At 53.7% G+C, this 24,545-nt stretch overlaps 1 protein-coding gene and 1 long non-coding RNA gene across 4 annotated transcripts in view; one reads left to right on the top strand and one right to left on the bottom strand.

The window, feature by feature from the left end:
* Positions 1 to 12,537, top strand: part of fignl2 (fidgetin like 2) — a 34,408-nt gene extending 21,871 nt beyond the window's left edge. For all 3 annotated transcript variants that reach the window (XM_069187069.1, XM_069187072.1, XM_069187068.1), the window contains exon 3: positions 10,481 to 12,537. In XM_069187069.1, the coding sequence (XP_069043170.1) occupies positions 10,481 to 12,537 (2,057 nt within the window). The remainder of the gene's footprint in view (positions 1 to 10,480) is intronic.
* Positions 12,538 to 17,131: 4,594 nt separating this feature from the next.
* Positions 17,132 to 22,323, bottom strand: LOC107077036 (uncharacterized). Its single transcript, XR_001478168.2, has 5 exons — positions 21,954 to 22,323; positions 21,527 to 21,749; positions 20,319 to 20,436; positions 19,709 to 19,941; positions 17,132 to 17,278 (listed from the first exon to the last, which is right to left on the bottom strand). It is a non-coding gene; the product is annotated as an uncharacterized lncRNA (long non-coding RNA).
* Positions 22,324 to 24,545: the final 2,222 nt, after the last annotated feature.

The raw sequence follows: 24,545 nt of genomic DNA, 5'->3' as shown, positions 1-24,545 counted from the left end.
AATTATTGTTTGATGCCTGACCTTGATACAGTCAAGTGATTTTGACAGCAGCCCCCTGAGTCAGAGAGTGGGGACAGAGCATCACCATTTAACCTGCTGCATGTCAAGCCCTGCTGGAGATCACATAGACAGACACAGAAAGGAGCCGATATGCACCCTTATCGAGAGAACAACGCCATCTGCTAGCGACTGGAGCCCGGTCCTCCGGAGCGATGACGCGGGGTGTCGTGTGGGCCGCTCAGGGGCGCGGCGGCGAGGGTCCGACACGCTACTGGAGAGGGAGCTCCACCGCCTGCTCGGCCTCCCGGGGGGACCGATCCCGACAGGACGGTGCTCTCCGGCGAGGGGACAGTGAGACCGCTTCGCTCGCCAGACCTGGGTGACGTGTGGGGCTCGGAGAGCAGTGGTCCGTCAGGGGCTCGTCCAGGTTCTGGGATGACGCACGTTAATCGGCATGATGAGTTTACCACCTCATGTCTGTTCGATAAAATGCCAGGGCACTTGTTACAAAAAAGGTTGTTGTCATCCCGATATCTAACATGAATCTCAGTACATAAATGTAGAAACATCATTAGTAGCTAAGTCCATAAAAAAGACATTGTGTTGGGCCATAGCGCCCACTGGGAATGCTGAGGGTCCCTTTAAGACTGAGAGAGGGATTACTGAGAAGCAGGAAGACATGGAGTGGGGGGGTAGAGGGAATTTGGAGAGATCAAGGAGGAGGGATAGAGGGAATATGGAGAGGCAGGGAGAGATCGGGGAGGAGGGATAGAGGGAATATGGAGAGGCAGGGAGAGATCGGGGAGGAGGGATAGAGGGAATATGGAGAAACAGGGAGAGATCGGGGAGGAGGGATAGAGGGAATATGGAGAGATGGAGGAGGTGGGATAGAGGGAATATGGAGAAACAGGAAGAGATTGGGGAGGAGGGATAGAGGGAATATGGAGAGGCAGGGAGAGATCGGGGAGGAGGGATAGAGGGAATATGGAGGGAGAGATCGGGGAGGGGGGATAGAGGGAATATGGAGAGATGGAGGAGGTGGGATAGAGGGAATATGGAGAAACAGGGAGAGATCGGGGAGTGGGGATAGAGGGAATATGGAGAGGCAGGGAGAGATCGGGGAGTGGGGATAGAGGGAATATGGAGAGATGGAGGAGGAGGGATAGAGAGAATATGGAGAGGCAGGCATAGAGAGGAATAAAGCCACAGAAAGAGAGAAAGGGATGGAAAAGAGGTAGAGGAAAATGAGCAGTGGTGGGGGGAAGGAGAGGGAGGGAGAGAAAGGGGAACAGATGGACAGGAGGGTGATTGGTCACCACAGAGCTTTAGCACAGCTGTTCTTTGATATATTAGTGGACACAATGACCTCAGGCCAGCCTGCAGCACAGAAAATAGAGACCCTGCGTCTTTTCCAGAGAGGGGGGAGTCGGGGGGCTTAAGGCTATAGCCTTTTGTGGCCATGAATGAGCCAGGAGAAGGGGGGTGTGTGTGGAGTGGGGGTGGTGACTTTCAGCCCCACGCTCCTCGTCTCTCACGCAGGAGAAAAAGATGGACTTGAAAAACAAATACCTGTCCGTCAGGGTCTGCAGGCAGTTGATTACTGGGCACCAGCGTGCTGGAGCTGCAGCGGCTCTGATCCTGTATCACAGTAGATTGCTCCTCTGTCAAGCCTCCCCTCCCTCTTCAGGAATTGTGACTGATTTCTTCCGGAAAAGACGCAGATTCGATCTGAATTTCAGAAAGACGTTGGGGGGGGGGGCGTGATTGCGTTGTTGTTGTTGTTATTGAATCTTCTGGGCCTGGAAAGAAAGCGAGAGAGCGAGAAAGTGTTGTCTTTGATTAATGGTATCCCCGAGACAAATGCATAGATTTGTAATAATTTTCCAGCAATGTGCAATTATGCACAGCTTATAAATTACAATCACCGCTGTCAGGCGCAGTCATTATCGTTAGCTAATGGCAGCTTTGGGGGCTCAGCGGAGGGACCTCTCGCTGGCCTTGGGGAAGCTTGAGTGGCTCAGCGCACTCATTACCTGTCTGTAACGAGGGGTCTCCCCAGTTCAGGGAGCCCCCCCCTCTTCAGTCCGGCGTCCACAAAAGGGGCTTTCCGTGTGGATCAACGGGCCCTGCGCTGCTCCTGCGTGGCCTCTCTCCCCTCTCGCGTGCAGTTCAGCTGCAGCTGCCGAGCCCGGCGGTAGCCGTCCACATCTGGGTGGATCCGGAGATTTCAGTGAGGGATCTAAACCCGGGAATAAGCGCCGCGAGCCTTCGGACGAGGCGCAGGGCTGGGAGCGCTGGGTGAGGTCAGTCTTGGCTGAACGAGCCGGTACTGGACGTCCCGCCGTGGCCCTCTGTCAGCCCCGCTGCCGCAGGACAGCAAATGTCGTCTTTTCCCATTTCAACCCCCAGGCTGAAGCAAAAAGCCTGTCCAGATTTCTTGGAAGTGCTCGTGTCTCTTGAAACGCCGAGAGAGTCTTGAGGGTTTGTGGGGAGCGAAGCCTTCTGGCGCAAGAACGTTTTTTTTTTCTCCGCTGACATCAGGCAGTCCAGCGCGAGGAGCCTGTGCTCTGTTGAGGCTGAAGCAGAGAGGCAGTAGTACACGCACGCCTGCGATTGATCTTTTCAGAAAATCATAGGCGATCAGGTGAAATAAGAGCCCTTTTGGCCAAGGTGGATGATTCAGAATTTTGTGCGTGCATCAGCCTTTTTAGTGACCCCAGCTCCTCTGCCCAGCAGGGCTGGAGTGCAGTGTTATTTGGGACTGATAAATCCCTGTGTGTATTCCCAAGCCCAGTTCCCAGACACCAGGCAACAGCACGTGTATCTGCTTGCTAATCTTTACAGGCCTCATTTCTCAGCGTGCCTGTCCTCTAAGCACTCACAGGCGCATTACTGAAATAGTTTGTGGCAGTGCTGAGCAATCTCTGTGCACAGGTACGGTGTAGTTTTTGCATGACAAAGGGAATGGAGTCCCTGCTTCACCTCGCTGCAGGAATTCACCTTGTGGTGCTGTTAGACTTGTTCAGCGGTGAGGAGCAGGTCAGTGTTGCGTAAACCTCTGAAGTCTCTGGAAGAGGCAGAGATGTAGCCTGTTCGTGCTGTGCGCAGGGAGTAGAAAGTGCAGGCACACGTGGTGCTTTTAGCAGGCCGGCAGCCTGTGTTGGAGGTGGAAATGCCCCCCGGTAGGCCAGCATGGCCGCCCAGAGCTCTGCCAGCTGCTGCAGGGCTGTTAGCACCAAGCCAGCCCTGCTCGCCGGTCTCCCTGCGCACTGATCTCCCCATCGCTCCCATGAAAACGGATCAACCCAGCGCCTGGGGTGCAAGCATGGTGGTGATTAAGTGGATCATAAACGAGCCCGGCTTCTCCTGTCTGGGGCTTAGCCCACGGGAGGCATGGCAAGGGGAGGAGGGACAGGGGCCACTGGCCCATCGCAACCGTTCTGCAAGAAGTTCACAGTCCGACTTGGGTCCCGTCTTCATCGCAGAGCCAAAAGCGAGTCAAAGCAAGTCTGGCATTCAGGTCCTGCCAACCAGGCGGTCAGGGTATCGGTGTGATCAGACGCCCACCCGTACCAGGCAAGACCCGCGTTCACATGACGGAATGTGGTTAACACTCGTCAGCTCCTTGTCTAGCCTGTGGTCTAGACAGCCCTGTCTGAGCTGAGTTCTGGCTAGGCTGTCACTGTGCTGCAAGAGGGATCGGAACACAAGCACGGGCACAAACGAGAGGGTGCTCAAGCCAGCCAACATAGGCCAACAGCGCTGGTCCACAGTGGTTTTCTGGCATGGAGCACCTGTCCTGCACCCTGTGTCTGCAGCGAGGGAACAATGCTTTGCACATGTCCTGAACCCCTGGGGGTTTCAGACTCTGCCTGGGGCTCCCAACCAAATGTTAAATGCCTCCTTTTTAAAATTCACTCGCACGAAAGCAGGACTGGACAAACCTGCCACCCAACATGTCAAGTACAGGCACATCGGTGCTTTTCCTTCAGAACGAAGTGACAGACGAACCATAGGGCATAAGTGGAAACTGGAGGGAAGTGCATTTAAAACCAAGAACGGGAGGCACGTCTTCACACCAAGGGTTGCGGGAGTGTGGAGCAAGCTGTTCAAGTCAACACCCTGATGGCTTTCCAGAAACAGCTGGGTAGGATCTTCTGTCTCCTGTTCCTTTCTGCATCTTCCAGACAAGCGCAAAGAAAGAGTGACCGCACTGCTACATACTGTATCTTCAGAAGATCTGGGAAGGACACGGTAAAGTTACATGGAGCTGAGCAGCAGGAATTTGTTTCCAAGGTCTTCCCAAGCCAGCTGGCTCTTTGGCTCTGCCCTGTCCTTGCAGCGCCCTGCTAGGCCCGAGACGCTCGTTCCTGCAGAATGGGAACTTGCGTCTGATCCTGTTGTGGGGTGCGTGGGAATGATCCTGTTGTGGGGTGCGTGGGAACTCGAGCCAGAGGGGATCGGTCACCCCCCGGTCTCATCAGCCGGCGCACAGCTCCTTCCCAGGAGCAGGGGTCTGAAATACTTGGGCATCAGCAGGCGGCTTTTCACCTGCAGATTCACAAACTGAACCTTGAGCTCAGCAGAGCAGAAGAGTCTCCAAGGAGAACCGTGAGCTCTGTTCTGGTCATTAAGTTAGATTGGGAGGAAAGGGGGTTGGGATTGCTTGTTAAATATACCATGGCTCTCTTTAAAGACCCCATCTCCTGATTGCATTGATCCCACTTGTGTTTACAAGCAGCCTCCAACAATCTGCCTTTTAATAGCCTGCTGTCCCAGGAGGCATGTTGCATCCATGTAAATGTAGGTACCTCCAGGCCAGCGCGAGGGGGGCCGGGGACTCCAGGGAGCAGTCCTGAGCACAGTGGACAGCAGTGTTTGTCTGCATGCTTCCTGCCCTCTCGGGTTTCACAGCTCGGAGCACAGACCCCAGGAGAGAAGGAATCTGTGCCTGCGGAACATTTGCTTTCTGCCGTAACTTGGAGAACCAACTTGGTAAATTTGGAGAAAAACAATACAGAGATGTAATTTCTTGTGCAGGCATGGAAAACTCGATGTGTGCCCGATTTTCTGCACGTATGATGTACGGTGCATACAGTATATAATCAACCCCCCCCTGCTTTGTGAGCATCTACGTCAGGTCCTGTGCAAAACACAAAAGACCCTCGTTAATTCCATGTGCTGCCATGTTTGTGTCCACTCTGGTGCTTGGCGTTTGACTTTCTAGTCTCGGTGTCGAGGCGGATAGCGATATAGTAGGGCTCTGCGACTCATGTGGGCCCAGGCTCACTCCCCCTGCACCCACTCTGCTTCCAGGCTGGAGCAGGGAGAGGGCGCCAGCTGTTCCACCGTCACGCACAAACTGCTGGGCAGCCATAGTAGCCTGTCCAGAAGTGATTTCATGATGCTAGGAAGAAGAATATAGAATATAAAGCAAAAACCCTATGTTGTAGTTGAAGGCCATCAGAGCGAATGTGGTAAGAGACCTGCCCTCCCACAGATAAAGAAGGGACAGGGAGCAGGGGACCCCTAACTGTGTCCTACCTCTCCCTCCCAGCCCGATTCGCTGTCCCATCATCTGACTCAGTTACGACTAAACCGCCAGGGCAGCACACCAATGGCAAGAGAGACCAGAGAGCAGAGGAGAACCATACTTGAGTGTCTTATTCGGCCAGAGAGGCGTTTAGTGGCTGTCAGCTACAGATTCTACAGCAGCCCTGAGCCCCACTGGCTGTGAAAACAGACTTTCTTCCATTTACAGCTAGAATTACCTCAATTAAGCTAATGAGCAACAAGACTGCGCCACTCAGGCGAGTCTCCAGCCCTTCCACAGTTAATTATTGAAAGACGCCCGTCGGATTGCCCTGGGACTGGGACTCTGGGACCTCTGCTCTCCTTGGCATCTGGACCAGGGAAATATAAAAGCTCTAGGAATCCTGTTTGTGGTGCTTCGACGTTTTCACCCGTGTTTCTGATTCTGACAATCAGCAGCTGGGAGCTGCCTATCCCTCTCTCTCGCACGAGTGTGTTTGCACCAGAGCCGATCCTGCTCCCTGTCTGAGAGCTACCGAATGGATTGACGAGGTCTCCCTGAGTAGAGGCGCCTCTGACAAGGGGATCCCTCTTCCGTTGTGTCCTCTCCGGCGTGTCTGATAGTGGGCTCAGGGGCCGATTTCTTGCTGCCGTTGTCCTTTCTCCTGTTCTCCGGGACAGGTGTTGAGCGCTGAAGGGGGTGTGGGAGACATGCAGTGAGGAGCACATCAAGTAAACTGCGGGACGGTCATTTTGAGACACAGCCCTGTGCCTGGTCGCGGGGAAAACAAAGCTAAATCAAACAGCTCAGAACGGGTAATGAGTCTATTACTGTGTAGCCTAGCAGCCTGTGAAGGACACATCTGGGGAAGCACCCCCCCATCCCCTTTAAAGCAGGAAACACTGGACTGGTCACACACCCGGGACACACCCCCCATCTCCTTTAAACCAGGAAACACTGGACTGGTCACACACCCGGGACACAGCCCCCATCTCCTTTAAACCAGGAAACACTGGACTGGTCACACACCTGGGACACACCCCCCACCTCCTTTAAACCAGGAAACACAGGACTGGTCACACACCTGGGACACACCAAGATTAAATTTCAACCTAAATGAGGCCCTTTTAGCACATTGAAAAGTTTTATTTTAAGTGTTAATAGGACATAACAGGAACATGCAGCTGTGCTGTTCTGTCCACTGCTGTGATGCAGCAGTTTGTTTTCAGTGATCATGTAAATAGACAATGACGAGGCTGGGTGTGATCTTGGGATGGCACGCTGTAACTAGGAGCCGTGTGTACCAAGACACTGGATTAACTCCATTATTCTTGCAAGCATGGCCAGGGGATCATCAACGACCAAGAAAGAGCACCCCCTACTGGTCCATCAACACCACTCGGAACTGCTGGTTGCATTCCCGTACCGACCAGCCCTGGTCTTCTCTGGCTCATGAGATCCGGCAGGATCTGGGTGCCAGCGTGGCAGTGGCCGCTGCCCCAGAGTGCGTGTAGGGAAACTATCAGTGTGCCCTCCAGAGAGAGTGAGCTCCTTCCCCACCCTCAGCGTACAGACCCTGAGGGCTGAGAGCTCCGGGCTTGTGTGTGTGTGGGTGAATCCTCTCTCTCACCGGGGCTTCAGTCCGGACTGCAGTTGTACTGGAAAGGTCAAGCAAAGTCAGAACACATGAGCTGATCTCTCTACTGTTGGTTTTATTTGATCCAGCCTCATGTCTTGGGGAGGAGAGTGTCTGTGTGTATAAATATACTGTATATGACCTTACAGTGTATATATTTGCACAAATCTTAAAATATGTGTGACAGCGCTGCTGCAGACTGTGAAATCTGGTTCTGGGCCGTGTCTTGGGGAGAGCATGCGTGTTGCAGAGCGTTATCGCCCTCTCTCACGCCGTGCTCTCTCCGAGACGCCGCAGGAATCCGGGAGCAGGGTGTGAGCGCGGGGCCCTGCTGATTTGAATGTGCAGGAGGAGAGCGCTAGAGGCCGTCTGGCCAGCTCGGTCCTGGGGAGAGTGGACTCGAGCCAGAACAGATGCCGGAGAAACGCTCAGTCTCCCTCCAGCCAGGGAGCCTGAGAGAGCCCTCCATCCCCTGGCGGACCTGGAGAGACAAGCCCAGTGGAATGTGTTGGTTGTCGGCTTCGTTTCTCCTGCGCGCTGCGCGGCCCTCACCCCAGGCAGCCTACGTGACAGTTTAATAAAGCCCTGCTATGCCAGGAATGTTGATCCAGCAAGACAAACCCTGCGCAACGGCTGTTTTCACACGAGCAGAGAGCCTCCCAGGGCATCTGCTCTTTTCTGGAGAGGAAGAAGGCAGCAGTGCTGGAGGCTCAGGGACCAGGAAGGGCTGCCCTCCGCCCCACCCTGCGGTTCTGCACCGGAGCCCATCCGATTCTCCCTCCTCCTGGAGCTTTTCTTTGTCGGAGACACAGAACTGGTTCATCTTTTTTTTTTTGGGGCCAGTTTAGTTTGGTGAAGCCCATTATAGACCCCTTCCCCACCCCACTGCCCCCGGGCACGTGGGTCAGCTATTTTCAGGTCAGCCAAAATATTCCACATTTCACCGGGAGCTTCAACCACTGATCGGAAGAATCGTGTTGTTTTTACCAGAGAGAGAGAGCTCACAGGGGAGAAACACGCTCAGATCTGGGCTCTGATTAGCCCTTTTAAAAACGTTTGGGATGGTTCAGGTTTATTGGCCAGTAAAACCAGGATAACTGACACTGAAACAGTTCCTGCTCCGTTTCGACTGTGTTCTGTATATTCCAGAGGGTCCCCGATTGCCCTCCCGAATCACTCTTAATTGTGAATGCACTGCCTGACCATCTGAGCCACCTCTTGCTTTCTAAAACGAGAGCCGATTTTGCTGATTTGCAGTCATCAGCCGTGGTTTGGATGAGGAGAGCCAGCAGAAGAGAACAGGCTGTGAGCAAACAGAGAGGGGGGGGTCTCCAGTTTTCCCAGCTTGTTTGTTTATTCCCCGGTGCGGGAATACTGATTCGGGATATCGCAGGGAATGGAGGTATAGTGGGCTGTTTTTAAAGAGGCATCCCAGTCACAATGCCCCACACCCCCCAGCAGTGTATGTGCAGTTGGAAGGCATGTATGAATAGGTCACTATTCCGCAGGGCCGGCCCTCCTCCCCCGGAGTCCCCTGGGCATTGCTGGAGAAGCAGCGCTCAGGCTCAGGCAGGAGGGGGCTGGGTTTCAGAAACATGCACAGGACGACAACAATAGCTCCTGAGGGAGACGCGCAGATGCTGTCGGGCCCAGAGCGGTTTTGTCACGGCCGGGGGGTGGGGTGGGAGCCCTTGCGCGGCCATATCTGGAAACGCAGGGGTTTTTTTTCCGGGGGGCGGGGGGGTGGCAGGCGGAGGTAATTCGATAGATGACGGTACAAATGCCCCTGCTGTTGCTTCTGCCTGTAGCGAATACAGACCGTCTCCGGCAGCCCGGCTCTGCACAGGCTCCATCCGGCACCCAGCTGCTCCGCCCCGCGGCCGGCGGGGTTCGGGCTGTCCGTCTGTGCGGGCCGAAAGCCGATAGCCTCACGGAGAGGAGAGGCAGGAGTTCAAAGGCCAGGCCCCTCCCATGTCCTTCCCGAGAAATTCTCTGAAATCGCCGTGGACTGTTTTCGTGGGTGTGCGCGTGTCATGATCCGGGACCAGCTCTCGCGGAGGCTGGGCTTCTCCGGGTTTCGAGGACCCGAGATAAAACAGTGTGGTCCTTGCAAATGTAATGTGTCGACCCGGTTCACAGAGGCTTGTAAAGTTTGCCAGTAAGGGGCTCAGAGAACATGGAGAAGAGGTCAGGCGATAGGCTGACGGAGGAGAGCGGCGCGATGGTCTGGCTTGGGGCGCCTGACCGTGTGGAGTTTGCATGTCTCTTTGCCTGAACCCCCCCCCTCCTGTATTTCCATAGATTTTGTCTGCAAGCACTGGGGTCCTGTCTCCCTTCTCCCAAAGATGCACTAGTCTGGAGCTGCTGTCAAGTGAACTAGAGAGCCCGAGGAGTTCAGTGAGCAGGGTGACCTGTCATCAGTGAGAAGAAACAGCATCAGGATGCTCTCTAATCAAACACTTAAAACTGTTTCAAATGTTTGCATCCTTTTAGATATGGATATTTGAGGGCATTTTTGTGGAAATCAGTTTGATTTCTACATTAATTAACGCAAACATGGTCACAGTTCAGTAACAAATAAAGCCTGTAAACAGAAACCCTGAGTGGTCAAACCGTGCACACTGAAGGCATTACATGAAGCTATCAAGACGCTTGGCTGGGCTTAATGAGAACTGGTTCTCCGAATTGCTGGCACAGGTGGAGAGCTGTGTGCAGATACGTATCTGAGAGATCTTGCTTACCAGAAAGGCTCCTCCAGGACAGCCCTCAGTATTAAAGTTATTCATCTCGCTGACAAGCGCTAAAAGGAGGCTCTAAAGGTGGAACAGCTGGAGACTGCAGCTGGTGCTGCCCTTGGATAATGACATGTTTGCAAGCGCCTTGTGTGTAAAATGTTGTCACATCTCCCATTTTAGGTGTAAATTGCTTACAGTATTTCTCTCTTCCTCTCTCTCCTCTTCCTCTTTTCTCTCCTCTCCCTCCCGTCCTCTCCCTCCCCTCCTCCTCCTCTCTCCTCTCCCTTCCCGCCTCCTCCTCTCCTCTCTCTCCTCTCTATCCACTCTTCCTCCTCTCTCCTCTCTCTCTCCTCCTGTCCTCCTTCTCTCTCTCCTCTCCCCTACTCCTCCTCTCTCCTCTCTCTCTCCCCTCCTCCTCTTCTCTCCCCTCCCCTCTCCTCTCGTCCTCCTCTCTCCTCTCCTCCTCTGTCCTCCTCTTTCCACTCTCTCCTCTTCCTCTTTTCTCTCCTCTCCCTCCCCTCCTCCTCCTCCTCCTCCTCTCTCCTCTCTCCTTTCCCCTCTCTCTCTGTCCCCCAGGTCTGTTGAAGATGCACTGGACCCCAGAGCATGCCCAGCCCCTGACCCAGTGGCCCGAGCAGCACCTGGACGTCTCCTCCACCACCTCCTCGCCGGCCCACAAGTCCGAGCTGTACGCCGCGGGCCGGCAGCGCTACAACTACGCCTGGGCCAACGATGACATCTCCGCCCTCACCGCCTCCAACCTGCTCAAGCGCTACGCGGAGAAGTACTCGGGCATGCTGGACTCGCCCTACGACCGCGCCCCCGTGCCCGGCTACCCCGAGCCTGGCCCGTTCGGGGGCCTCAACGGGCAGAAGAGCGATGCCGAGCCCTGGCCCATGTCGCACGGCTCCGACGGGGGGTACTCGCTGGCGCCCCCACCCCCCGGACACGAGGTGTTGGCAGGTTCGAAGGGCGCAGTGACTTCCGGGGTGCCCTCCGGCCCGAGCGGCGTGTCCATCTCGGACCCGGGGTACAGTGCCGGGGGCTCGTGCAGCGGCCCTCCCTCCCAGGAGTACCCCCCCCCCGCCTATAACGGCACCTACCTCTCCTCGGGGTACTGCTCCCAGCCCGGCTCGGCACTGCCCCCCGCCTCCCTGCTGCAGCCCCCCTCCACCCTGGTGCCCAGCTACACCCCTCCCAGCACCGTCTACAGCTACCCCCCCAGCTCCTACCCGCCCCAGCCCGGCCTGGCCCCTGCCTACGCCGGCGTCCACCCCCCGGCCTCCTACCTGCCCTCCGGCCTGGCCGCCCCCACTCCCCTGCCCCCGCCGCGGCCTGCCATGGTGGGGGGCAGCTACGGGTACCAGGGCCACGGGCTGGCGGGGGGGCCGGAGCCCGGGGGCGCCCTGAAGAGGAAGGCCTTTGAGCTGGGGGTGGAGGAGGAGGGGGAGGAGGGGCCGCGGTACCGCAAGTACGGCTACGAGCACGCCAAGCCGGGGGGCGGCTCGCCCTACAGCGTGCCCCCCGACAAGGGCGAGTGCCGCGGCAACGGCTTCAGCGCCAGCAGCGCGCCGGACCCCCAGAGCAGCGCGGGGTACAAGCCGGGCAAGCCCCCCTCGCAGCCGGGGCTGGGCGCGGACGAGGTGGGGAAGTACGGCGGCCTGAAGCCCCTGGTGTCGCCGCCCTACAGCGCGGCGGGAGAGTACAGCCCGCCCGCGGCGCTCGGCAGGGAGAACGGCGGCGGGGCGGAGCACGGCTTCGCGCACGCCCGCCTGGCCGCCAAGCTGCCGTCCGAGGAGCTGCTGAAGGCGGCCGACCCCCGGGCACTGGAGCTGGTGAGCGGGGAGGTGCTGGACCGCAGCCCCGCCCTGCCCTGGGCCGACCTCGCCGGCCACGCCGCCCTGAAGGCCGCGCTGGAGGAGGAGCTGCTGTGGCCCGTCCTGCGCCCCGGCCCGGCCAGCCGCCCGCCCAGAACCATCCTGCTGTTCGGGCCGCGGGGCGGCGGGAAGACCACCCTGGCGCGCTGCCTCTCGTCCCAGCTGGGGGCCGCTTTCTTCCGGCTCAGCGGCGCCGCCCTGGTGGCCAAGTGGAAGGGGGAGAGCGAGAAGATCCTGAGGACTACCTTCCTCCTGGCCGGCTGCCGGCAGCCCTCCGTGGTCTTCATCAGCGAGCTGGAGGCGGCGCTGGCCCCCGAGGAGGGGCTGCAGCCCCAGCTGCTGTCCTACCTGGAGACGGCCCAGCTGGGGCCCGGCGGGGGCGCGCTGGTGGTGATCGGGGCCACCGGCCGGCCCGACGCGCTGGAGGAGGCCGCGCACAGGCGCTTCTCCAAGCGCTACTACGTGGGGCTGCCGGACGCCGCGGGCCGCCGGCAGGTCCTGCAGCGGGCGCTGGGCCCGCAGGGCTGCTGCCTGACGGAGCGCGAGCTGGCCGGCCTGCTGCAGCGCACCGAGGGCTTCTCCGCGCGGGAGCTGGTGCAGCTGTGCCAGCAGGCCGCCGCCTCCGCCCACGCCCTGCCCGGCATCCAGCCGCCCTCCCTCACGGACTTCGAGAGCGCCTTCTGCAAGGTGCGCCCCCACGCCACCGCCAAGGAGCTGGACAGCGGCACGGAGTGGAGCAAGGCCTACGGGCACTGAGTCCGCGGCCACGGGCCGGGCATCGCTGGCCTCTTACCTTCCCAGTACTGCTTTCCCAGCCGACAGGGGGCGACCGCTTGTGGGGTTGTGTGTGTGTGTGGGGGGGGGGGGGGCTAGGCTTCATTGTTGGTTTTTCCTGGTGAATGTGCCATCACGTGCTGTTTTTCCTTTTCCTATACGTGTATATATATATTTTCCCAAAGAGCCAAATCAGTGGACGTTTTTTCCAGGCTGGGGGGGCGGGGTGGTGAACGGGGCAGTCTTAGTGACTACAGGTTGTAGATTGCTACTCTCAGGATCCTATTTATTACCAGTCTGCAGCCACGGCGCCGGGAGGCGCTGGCCTGGGGTTGTGGGGGAGGGGGGAGGGGTGTTTGTGTGAACTGGCCTCGGCCTCGGGACTGCAAGACAACCTTCCCCGCGACAAAGACCGCTGCCGCCGAGCCACGGGTCAGGCGGTAACAGCCCCCCGGGGTGCGCTAGTGCCCCCCCCCCCGAGCCCCTCAGACCTTCAGCAGGGGTCCCCATGCTGGACGGGCCCGGCTGCGCCCGGATCGCACAGCGGAGACGCACCAAAGAGCTTCTCCTGCCCGCAGAAGAAGCAGCCCTGCAGTGCCGAGCGCAGCGGTCCGTTACTGCCGGGCCGGGCCTGCAGGTTCTCTCCCGACCGGCCGCTCATCTCGCCCCTCTCTGGGCGGCCTGGCACCTCTCCCAGGGGGAGAGCAGTCGCCCAGTTCTGGGACAGCGCCCTCTCCAGGGAGATGGGTGCAGCGAGCGTCGGCGCCATCACCGTGGCGCGTTGCTCCCCGATCTCGTCCACGGGCATTGTGGGAAGGTTTCTTACAGTCCCGAATCGCAGACTGTTGACGTTTGCCGACGTCCTTTCGTTTTTTGGAATTTTTTTATTCTTAATATATGTAGTCTTGTTTCAAATACTCAGGAAAAATTTCTTTACCTCAGAATGAAAAAAAAAAAGGCGCAGAAGAAGAATGAATGTATAGTAACTGTACGGGACCTCTCGTTCACTGTCCGAGAGAGAGGAGGACAGAGGAACCACTCTGCAGCTGAGCCTTCTCAGCAAAAAACTTGAAACTCTTACCAAGGCTAACATTGAATGTAATTCAGGTATTTTACAAAGGATATCCTTATGATGCCATAAATCCATGTTTTTTGATTATATATATATATTTTTCCCCATCCCACTTTATTTTTACTGTAGAATTTTGGTGGAGTGATGTTTGTCTTCATGAAGTGTTGAGTAGATTTTAATCAAAGAATCTATTTTTCTTTTACGGGCAAACCGTTTTTCCCGTTGTTCTGAATGGGCCCAGACGTGGGGTAGTCCTGCAGAACCCCGGTCGGTCTCGGGGCTGTGGTCCAGAGGGAACACTGGCTTTCTACAGCCCTGCCCAGCCTTATTTATTCAGTAAGACGTGTGGAAGGTGAGGGTTTTAACACCAGTCCCAATCCGTGCCATAGTACAGAACCTGTCAGGAAACGGATCTGGTTTGCTTTGTCTTCCTTATCTGTGTCATGTGCCGAAGACTGACGTAACCTTTCTGCCAGCAGCCATGCACTGTCCCTGCGGTCGGTAGATTCTCATACAGTGGGGGGCATCCTTGCAGCTGGGGTGTGGAGAATGATAACGGTTTAATGTGATCAATAACGGCTCGTGTGCACATATTCGAACAAGGGGCCTGCTTGCCCACAGTCATGTGCTAAGAGGTCAAAGCGAAAGATCCGTGTTCTGACTGGGCCCAGCAAACCAGCAGCACCAGAGAACCTCCAGGAGAGGGTTTTCATCCCCCCAAGGGTGTTAGGCCAGAGGGCGTCAGTCCAGAGAGCATTAACCTGGAGGGCATTAGTCCAGAGGGCATCAATCTGAAGGGCATTAGTCCAGAGGGCATTGATCTGGAGGGGAGTAAGTCCAGAGGGCGTCAGTCCAGAGGGCATTGATCTGGAGGGCGTCAGTCCAGAGGGCATTGATCTGGAGGGGAGTTAGTCCAGAGGGCGTCAGTCCAGAGGGCATCGATCTGGAGGGAATCAGTCCAGAGGGTGTCCAGAGCCAGACCGCAGGCCAGAATGACGAGAGCTGCTCACCCCGCCAGCACTACCGCAGCTGCCTCGAGGGGGTGGGCTGGGTCGAGGAAAGGCCTATCGACATGAATCTGCCTGGCCACGCGTTTCACAATGGGGAGAAAGAGATAAAAGAGCTTTACCCCTTCGCTGAAGATTTTTGTGAGCTCTTGTTGGCAGCACCTTTAGCGGGACACCAGCTACCCTCCCTCCAGCCGCTGCGGGGAGAGGAGGGTCTGCCTGCGGTGCAGGAGTGACGGATTGCAGGGACTATAGGCGTCGGCCCCCTTGCACGCGAAGCCTGGGGCTGTGGGCTCCTGATTGATGTCCAGTAACCCCACATTACTATTCAGCTGGTCCTGTGCAACTGCAGGCCTCCGTCATGCTGCAAGACCAGGTCAATCAGAATGACCTTCACTGGACACATCGATCGGCAGGGAGGAGGGCAGAGTAATCGCACTCGGGCGTCCATGGGAGAGCATCTCTTCGCGATGCAAGTCCACGAGACGAAGGGGGCTCTTCGTTCGCTTCTCGTGCGTTTTTACCAGCACCGAAACAGGGCACTGAGAAAGCAGGAGAAGCCAGCCCAGGGGTTCTGTCCATGAGAGACACTGTCCCCTTTTGGGGTCCGGTCCTGCCCATGATCTGGCTGTGACGCTCACAGACCAGGGCCGCCTCCTTCCAGCTCATCCCTCAGCGCTTCGGAGCAGGGCGGCACCTTCCCTGACCCGCCCCAGCAGAGCTCTTTAATTGCCCCTATAACCGCCCCCACTAATTGAATGTGGGTTTTGCTGAGCAGCTTTTAAACAGTCTGGGCCTTGCTCTGTAAAGTGTGAGATCTCCAGGAGCGCTGTGGGCTAGCTGGTGGACCGAGAGCTCCAGGGGCTGGGTATGGCCCGTCTGACTGATGACTGGCGAGAGGGGCCACAGTGTGTCCCCTTCAGCTCAGCGATTCTGTGTTAGGGATGGGGGAGGGCTTTGAGAATGTATTCACAGGAGCACTGCAAGGTAGAATGGAATTCAAACCTAACCTGCATATTAAACCTGCCTCTGTCAAGATGCAGCACAGTGATTAATGCCTGAGACAGGAGATACAACCATTTACTGTTCCCACCAGTAAGCAGGTGACCGTTTTGTTTTCCCAAAGACATTGCCAAGTTTTATGCAGTAATTGACAGAAGCCTAATGATGATCATATTTGCAAAAAAAAACAATTATGCTATAATCGACTATGAAAATCATTCTTTACATGAATGTCCCTGCAGGATCTCCTGCTCAAGTTCACACAGGTGCCAGGCTTAAGAGCCTGTAAGAGCCCCCGTAAATGTGAGATCCTGTGGTCACCTTCATTGTGACCACATTGTGCAGACAACTCCCCCAGGACCAGGACTGGACACCCTGCAGACACACTGACCCCCAGGACCAGGACTGGACACCCTGCAGACACACTGACCCCCCCAGGACCAGGACTGGACACCCTGCAGACACACTGACCCCCCCAGGACCAGGACTGGACACCCTGCAGACACACTGACCCCCAGGACCAGGACTGGACACCCTGCAGACACACTGACCCCCCCAGGACCAGGACTGGACACCCTGCAGACACACTGACCCCCAGGACCAGGACTGGACACCCTGCAGACACACTGACCGCCCCAGGAACAGGACTGGACACCCTGCAGATACACTGACCCCCCCAGGACCAGGACTGGACACCCTGCAGACACACTGACCCCCCAGGACCAGGACTGGACACACTGACCCCCCCCAGGACCAGGACTGGACACCCTGCAGACACACTGACCCCCCAGGACCAGCACTGGACACCCTGCAGACACACTGACCCCCCAGGACCAGGACTGGACACCCTGCAGACATACTGACCCCCAGGAACAGGACTGGACACCCTGCAGATACACTGACCCCCCCCAAAACCAGCACTGGACCCCTGCAGATACACTGACCCCCCAGGACCAGGACTGGACATCCTGCATTACACAAAAGAACTGTTCTTTGAAATGTAAGGAGCACATGTTGAAAAAAATAGAGATATTTAGAACTTTATGCAAAACCAAATGCAAGTGGAAGCAGTCCGAGCTCACGAGGCTGAAGAACAGGAGCAGCTCACCACAGCTGCTCTCTCCACTCGGGCACAGGACTTCGCCAGCCAGCTACGAGCTGGTCACTCGCGTGCTCTTCTCAACAAACTTCCCAAATTTCAGAGAGTGTTTTTATTATCCCCGGGGTGGGGGGGGCAAGTTAGTTTGTTTTTTTTAAACTGAGCGAGCAAAAAACGGTTTGTCCATTGAAAGTGGTATTTAATTTTTATTTTTTTAGTAAATTTGTTCCTGTATCTTGTACATTCTCTGTAACCATTTCTACCTCATTTTTGCGACATATTGTACATGAAAATATTTATTTCATGTCTTTTTTTCAATGTCTGTTTTAAAAAAAAAATGTTCTTGAACTGTATTGGTCTACCTCAGAAGAGACTGTATTTTAAGAGAGAAAGTATTACACAGTATTAAAGAGATTACGTCAATAAATGAGTATGCGTCTTCTCTTCCCTCCTAGTGCGGGATTTCACAGTACCACCCCTCTGCCCGTGATGAGCAGTCAAGCCTGAGCACTGCAGAGGAACAAGTCAAAGGTTTATTCCATACTGAAAAGAGAAGAAAGAAAACACAATGTTTTGGCTGTGGAGCCTTCTTCGGGTGTGAGCTACCCACCTGAAGTACTTAAGCCTGAGCACTGTTCTGTAGGACTGGAAGCAGCCATGAACTGCATGATCAATTAAGTAATTAACATCCTGGTTGCATGTAGGTCCTGGAGGCTGGAGGGATTGGTATTGGAGCAGCCACCTCATCTGCTGACACAGGGTTCTGTGCTCAATGGTGCTTCTTTTCTTTCTGACTCATCCCAGGCCTAAATAAACTAAATCGGCATGATTCATCTCTTAGCCACTAGATGTAATCATTCCAGCTCAGCTCTTAGGGACCTCAGGCAGCTTGTTAGCGGCTTAATTGGACCAGTTGAATATGCTTTCCGGGCTTTTCAGGTGGTACTGCTTTAAAGAGACCTGGACACCTTGAGACAGCAGCAACAGGACTGGACACCCTGCAGACACACTGACCCCCCCCAGGAGCAGGACTGGACACCTTGCAGACACTGACCCCCCCTCAGTCAATCTCAAATCTTGGAAGGCCAGAGTCCTGCAGATTTTGCAGGTGCTTTTCAATTAGCAACTTGACAAAAACTCACATAGCCAACCCAGTGAATATGTTCAGCATCGGTATGGAAACTCTTCTGCTGCCGCCCCTGTTGTGTTAATGAGCTCATTGGAGCTGCGGGGCACATTTCGGAGGCTGAAAGGCGCCTGACCTCTGGGAAAATTGGCTCTGTTGTGCCTGTGTCCCCTGTGATGGACTGGCGTTCCATCCAGGGTGTATACTACCTTGTGTCCATTGCTTGCATCTTATTAGAGCATGGACAGCAACAGCACATAATTTGTTGTGAAATTTATATGCGATTGAGCATATATATGTTCTTTTAAAAAAACAAAAGATTGACCTTCAATAATACTGCTGTAATGGCTCTTTGAATATGAGGTCCACATCACAGCTCACTGGACAGGCCTTGTCCAAGAACTGCTGTCCACTACAGTACAGCTCTGTCCTGCCCCTGTCAATCTCAAGAGTGGAAAAGACCGCAGGAACTAAGGAACTAAGGAAGTGGTCCGATGACTAAGAGAAAGAGTCATGCCACTGGGAAATTCCCAGTTCAAACCCTGCAACTCTGCCACTAACTCTGCACGCTGAGTAGCTGTGTCCTGCTCTGCCATCTGCTCTACCCTCGGCATTAGAGAGGACAAGATCTCATTGTCAGACTCTGCTGTGGTGGCCCCTGATGAATTGCCACTATTATTACAGTAGCTAACAACTATTAGCCTCTACACGCACCTAAAGGGGCTCCAAAATGTGTTTTATTCTCTATGCTTTTTCAGCGAGGACCTAACCTCTGCTTCGTTCTTTAGTCAGTGCACGCTGACACAGCTCTCTGCTCAAACCTCTTACCAGTATAATTGTTAATTTAGCTGAAGCCTTGAATCAAGGTAGCACACATTCAGGACAATCACTGAGGTGTAAAGGAAATAATCTTGTGCAAAACAGTATATTATGCCCAGAATGGCAGATCTGTTCATTTCTATGAATCCCCCTGGGTACGTGATGGGGCTAAATTACTGTTATTATTAATATCTGATGAGCAGCACAGTGGTACAATGGTTACCACTGGTTACCAATGGATCCACGGTGCTGTGGCCCTGTGCTCAGTTCCTGGGGAGTTTATATGTTCTCCCCATGTTCATGTGGGTTTCCTCTGTGCTCTGGTTTCCTGCCACGGTCCAGAGACTTGCTAGCAGGTTAACTGAATTCTGGTGTGAGTGTGTTTCTGTGTCATTGTGTGTCCCGTGATGATCTGATCCTCTGAAAAGATTCTGCATGTTCAATCAAAGCCATGGAAATGTCTTCTGAACAGCCAGGAAACTACACAATCTACTTCACAAGCCTGACTTGAGAAAGAGGAAAACCCCTGTCTCTGTGTCTAACTGTGGTAAATGAAATATTCTAAGAAACTAGATCACAAAAGAAAGGATAGAAAATATACCAACTTCAACTTGGGTCTTGTGTTCCTTTTACAGTATGATAGCATCTGTGTTCCATCCAAAAACGGGCACAACTCTCCTTTAATCCATAAATAGGGAGTTTTCAGCAAGTATTTTCCAGCTCCACTCTTCCTTCTCAACACACCGGACACTATACAGTGAGCTTGATTTTCAAATAGAACAGTGGAGGATAATGATCCAGCCATCCGTTACCAAATCCTTGTGGGAATCTCGGAAAACCCTGAGCCGATCACTGATGCACAGGGAGTTAGGCAGCACTACACCCTGGATGGGCCCTCCCCAACTGTCCCACCGTACTGTTCAGGTAGAAACAGGACGCGACTGGAAATGCTAAACCTCACAGCAAAAACATTCCCGCCTTAATCAAAAGATCAGACCTGTGGATTCTCATCGTTTCCAACTACGTACAGTATACTCCTGGCTGTCCTTGAGCTGCTGGACGGTGCTTGAGAGACGCTGGTCAGAGAGACTTGAAGGTGCTGAATGACTCCTCACCCAGCCTGAGCTGCATCAGCCCCAGTCACAGGACTGAGAACAGATCCAGCACCAGCGGGGGCCTGGAGAGAATTCCTGGTCCTCTTCACACAGGGATCCTGGCTCTGGTCTGTGCCCAGGATGTGCAAGGCCATGTGCAGGTACAACTCAACACCAAATAGATATTTAATAAGCAGGCAACAGGACTGAAACTGTGCAACACTCCACTTGACTCAATTACTAAGTTCAGCTGATTACTGCAATTTGTTTTGAAAAACCTAAGGAAATTAATCCATTTATTTAGTGAGATCATTTATTTCCACTATCCTTGGCACTGAAAAGCTACTGTAGCTCCCTGTATTTTTGGGATTATGTGTGTCTGTGACCCTGCAGCGATGGAACAGCACAGTTAATTATTCCCTTCCCGCTCCTAATGAGAGCCAATTAGGTGAGAAGTGCTGGTAATAGGATAATAAAAGATGCTAACGAGGGCTGTCATCCAGCCTTCCTGCTCACTTCTCTGCACGAGTCCTCAGCTGCTTACTTGAGTCTGCTGACCTCGCTCCAAGTAGCGGAGGCCTGCTCAGGCTCCTGATCTTCTCTCCAGCCTGGACCAATGTCTTTGTTCACTCCACTGTTCTGTATCACCACTGAGTAAAGACCTGGAAACAGAGGATTATCAGCTACTTCTGAGACCTGGAGGACAGCAGCCCTCCTGGAGCAGGAGTGAAAATCAGTGTTAGAAGGTCAGACTGAGGCTGGCCTTAACCCGACTGATACTTATTTACACTACACCTACCAGAACTGTACTCAACTATACCATACTGTCACCTGTCAGAACTACACCACACCATACTGTAATCCATTTATGACAACTATACTATACTAAACTATACCATGTTCTGTAATCTATCAGAACTACACTATTCTGAACTATATCATACTGTACTACACTTATCAAAACTATACTATACTTAAATATACCACCCTGTACTGCACTACACTATACTGTACAACTGTACATCATACTACACTACATTTAGTAAAGTACTGTAACTTTACTGAACTATAGTATACTGTGCTGCACCTATCATAATGATACCATAATAAACTACATTAGGGCAGAACAATGGCACAACGGTTAGCTAGCATTTTTGCCTTGTAGTGCTGGGACCCTGGATTCATTTCCTGGGTGCTGTCCGTGTGGAGTTTGCATGCTCTTCCCATGTTTTCACAGGTTTCCTCCCACAGTCCAAAGACATGCTAGTGGCTTAATTGGGAAGACTGAGTGTGAGTGTGCTTGTGTTTGTGCCCATTTGCCCTGCGATGGACTGGCGTCCTGTCCAGGGTGAACCCTGCCCTGTGCCCACTCTTGCGGCACTGAATTGCACTAAAATGTTATTATACTGGGAATAATACTGCCAGACACTGTTCGCACTGGAAAACACTGAGAACGGGGGTGACTCTCGGGAGCCCAGCTCTCATTGGGCCCCAAGGAGGCACAATGACAGAAAGCAGGGCACACTAAAGGAGTGAATACATGAGTGAATGAATGAATAGGCGAATGATGAAATTAACTCTCTCAGAGCTCACTGAGCCCCCAGGACCAGGGGCTCTTCTGCGTCGCAGGCCGAAGGGGTTTACAGAAGCAGAAGAAACTCTTCTCTCCCCCCACAGGATGGACTGCTGCACAGCTCCACAGGCACACCGAAATAACACACAGAAACCTCAAACAAGAGGGGAGAGACTCACGGGGAGGGGGAGGGTCGCAGGGACCATGTGCTCCCTCGGCCTGCTCTGGAATACCTGGAGCTGCTCCTGGTGGAGATCAGCCAGACCTGCAACCAATTAGCTCCAGCTCTGGTTACGGCGGCTCTGCACAAGCCCTGATCAAAGATCTGCGCTGGAGAAGATGAGCTTCAAACGGCTCAGGCTGATTCGACTGGGCACGTCCCCCTCTCAAAGTGCACTTCGGCTATTCTCCAAAAGAAAACAAATGTCAGATTTCTGTTTCTGATCAGTGAGATGTGCTGCACTCTAACTCGCCCAAATGCACAGTGCCTTCCGAACCGCGTTTCGCTCCTGTGACATGCCATCACAGCAACAGACACGCGCCTTTGTGTCTCAGAAACCCCAGCCTCCAGAAACTGCGCTAAATCATGTTTCAAGATTTACTCACCCACTTGACAGGCACCTTTATCCAAGGTGAAACTGCAAGTCATTTATTCGACATCTCAAACACCAGAGGTAGGAAACTCCAGGATCCACAGAAACCTGCACTGGAGTTAGAGCAGGAACCCATTCCACAGGGGATTAAAAACTGGAAATGGCAATGCATTCCAGCACAGCAACCAGTTCCTCATTGCTTAAATGCCCATATTTAATTCACCCATTTCATTAAGCAGCTCATACAATCAAAGACCTGTACTGGAATTCAGTACATGGTCCAGGATGTACTGTAATCAGCACCAGTGTAGACACAAGGAACAGACTGCAACACAAAGTACGTTAAGAAAGCTACAAGAAGCCCTTGGTCCATCTGGCCTATTTGGCAGTTAGTAACTAATAGATCTGAGGATCGCATCAAGTTTCATCGGCTTCAACCACATGGCTGGGCAGCTTGTTGCACACTCCCACCACTGTTTGTGTAAAGTCGTGCATCCGTCCTGATTGGAGGAACTCGCCCCGCAGTTTCTTAAGAGAAGCCTACAACAACATGGCACGGAAGCTTGTTCCAGACTCACACCCGGGCCACAGCAAACCACGAGACAAAGTCATGTCAGCAGGAAAGCCACGCCGTGTGATGACACTTGGAAGACACAGGAGCAGATCTCAGTGCCCTGTCTGGGTCCAGTAGCACCGGTCCCTAATGCGCACACTAGGGAAGGGTGTACAGAATCCAGTGTATCCCCACTTGACTCCCCTGGTCTTGCTAGAAAACTGTATATTCCTGTCCAGCCCTCCCAGGTCAGGAGACACTGGCCACTAGCGCTCTCGTTGAATTCATTTAACCACTCATTTCATTGGACTCCTCTCAAAAATACTACAGGTCAGGAGGTATTGAGACACATCCACCATTTTATAGGCTACATAACCTGAAATCCCCCCATCACTTTGAATTTTTGCAAACTGCTCATATAAAGTAAGTGTTTAATTGACTAATTGAGAGTAACGTTTGACAGCAACAAAAGGAAACCCAACAGCACTGTGTGCCCCTCAAGGCTGAGGCATCAGGACCGCTTCGGACGGGCGAGTTTTTACAAAGATAGGACTGGGACAGGCTGAGCTGCTGGGATCCTGGTTTACTTTGCACCAGGCAACAAGACACGACTGCCCTCTCCCCTCCCCCGCTCTCCTGTCCAGCCTTGATGCTGACAAGGTCGACACCAGAGGAGAGCCGCTCACTCTGGGTGAGTTAGGGCCGTCAGCTGCTAGCAATCAGGGCTATTTTGAAGTCAGGGACACATGCAACCCCAGGGCCAGGCAGAGACCCCCCTCCCCACCCCTGAGCCTATCTGCACAGCTGGATTAGTTCCAGATGTGGGGCCTGCCTGGGCAGATAAAGCCCTACATGAAGAATTACCCCCTTCCCCTCGCCACACTCACGCACACACAACAGAAGCTGGGCTAGCTACACTGCAGAGCGCTAGCTGGGCTAGCTACACTAGTTACACAATGCGAGGGCTTGCTCACATACAAATTACTGAAAATGTAGGTTCTCTCCTCTGAGTCTGTGGGGTCAGTGTGTCTGCAGGGTGTCCAGTTTCACTTTGGTTTTGAAGTGGGATATTGTGGCAAGTACAGTAGACTCTAGTTCAGTATAGACTTGTCACAGGGATGTACTACAGGGACTTACTACAGAGTGTAACACAGAACCTTGTCGTTTTTATATTTGTGATATGACAAGACCATATCAACGGAAACTGCAATTTCATTAACATGGAAACTCGAGACTATGACTGTGTGGAAACTGCCAAGTGCTGTGGTGTGCTTTTTTCTACTGTTGAAAGTAAGCCCTGTGTGTTCCTTCATTGACATTGTCAGTCTGGTTCTCGCCCCATTTGAAGAATCGTGTTTTAGAGCCCCCAGACTTAAGACTTGAGGTCTGAGTCCTCTATTATACTAGATAGGTTAGTCTAAATAAAATATCCCTTCAGTTCAGAGTAGTACAGTGCAGAATGATATAGCTCGGTACAATATAATATTAGTTCCAACAAAAGTATATATAAGTATGAATGTATCATTTTTAGATGTGCAAAGGGTTGTGGGAGTGTGGAACAAGCTATTCAGCCATGTTGTCTGGCTCTATTTCTAATGTTGCCTATCAGGTTAAGGGCAGTCTGATAGCCACTCATGGCCCAGGAGGGCTGCTGTCCACCTGGTTCTGTAAGTAGTTGATAATGTCCACTGAGTAAAGACCCAGAAATAGAGGTGATATAGACCAGTTTAAGTGAACAATAGGCCTAAACCGAGCCACTATGAGGCCCGGGTGGAAAGGAAACCAGGAGACATGGCAGCAGTCAACAGCAGTGTGTTAGATGCCCTAAAGAAAAAAAGAGAGAAGAAAAGAAACTCTCAAACGTTGTGTTTCTTCTATTTTCAGCATGGGACAGACCTTTACTTGTTCCTTTGCAGCCTGCACATGTTGACGCAGCTCCCTGATTGAACTACGTCTGGAAAAACTGGCCCTGGTGTGAGTGTGTGTGTCTGTATCTGTGTGCCCTGTGATGGTCTGATGCCCTGTCCAGGTTGTATCCCATCTCGAGCCCAG

This window comes from Lepisosteus oculatus, chromosome 1 (assembly GCF_040954835.1).
Source record: "Lepisosteus oculatus isolate fLepOcu1 chromosome 1, fLepOcu1.hap2, whole genome shotgun sequence".
Taxonomy (NCBI): Eukaryota; Metazoa; Chordata; class Actinopteri; order Semionotiformes; family Lepisosteidae; genus Lepisosteus; species Lepisosteus oculatus.
Note: the sequence above shows the minus strand (reverse complement) of the source record. Positions and strands in the feature narration are given on the sequence as shown.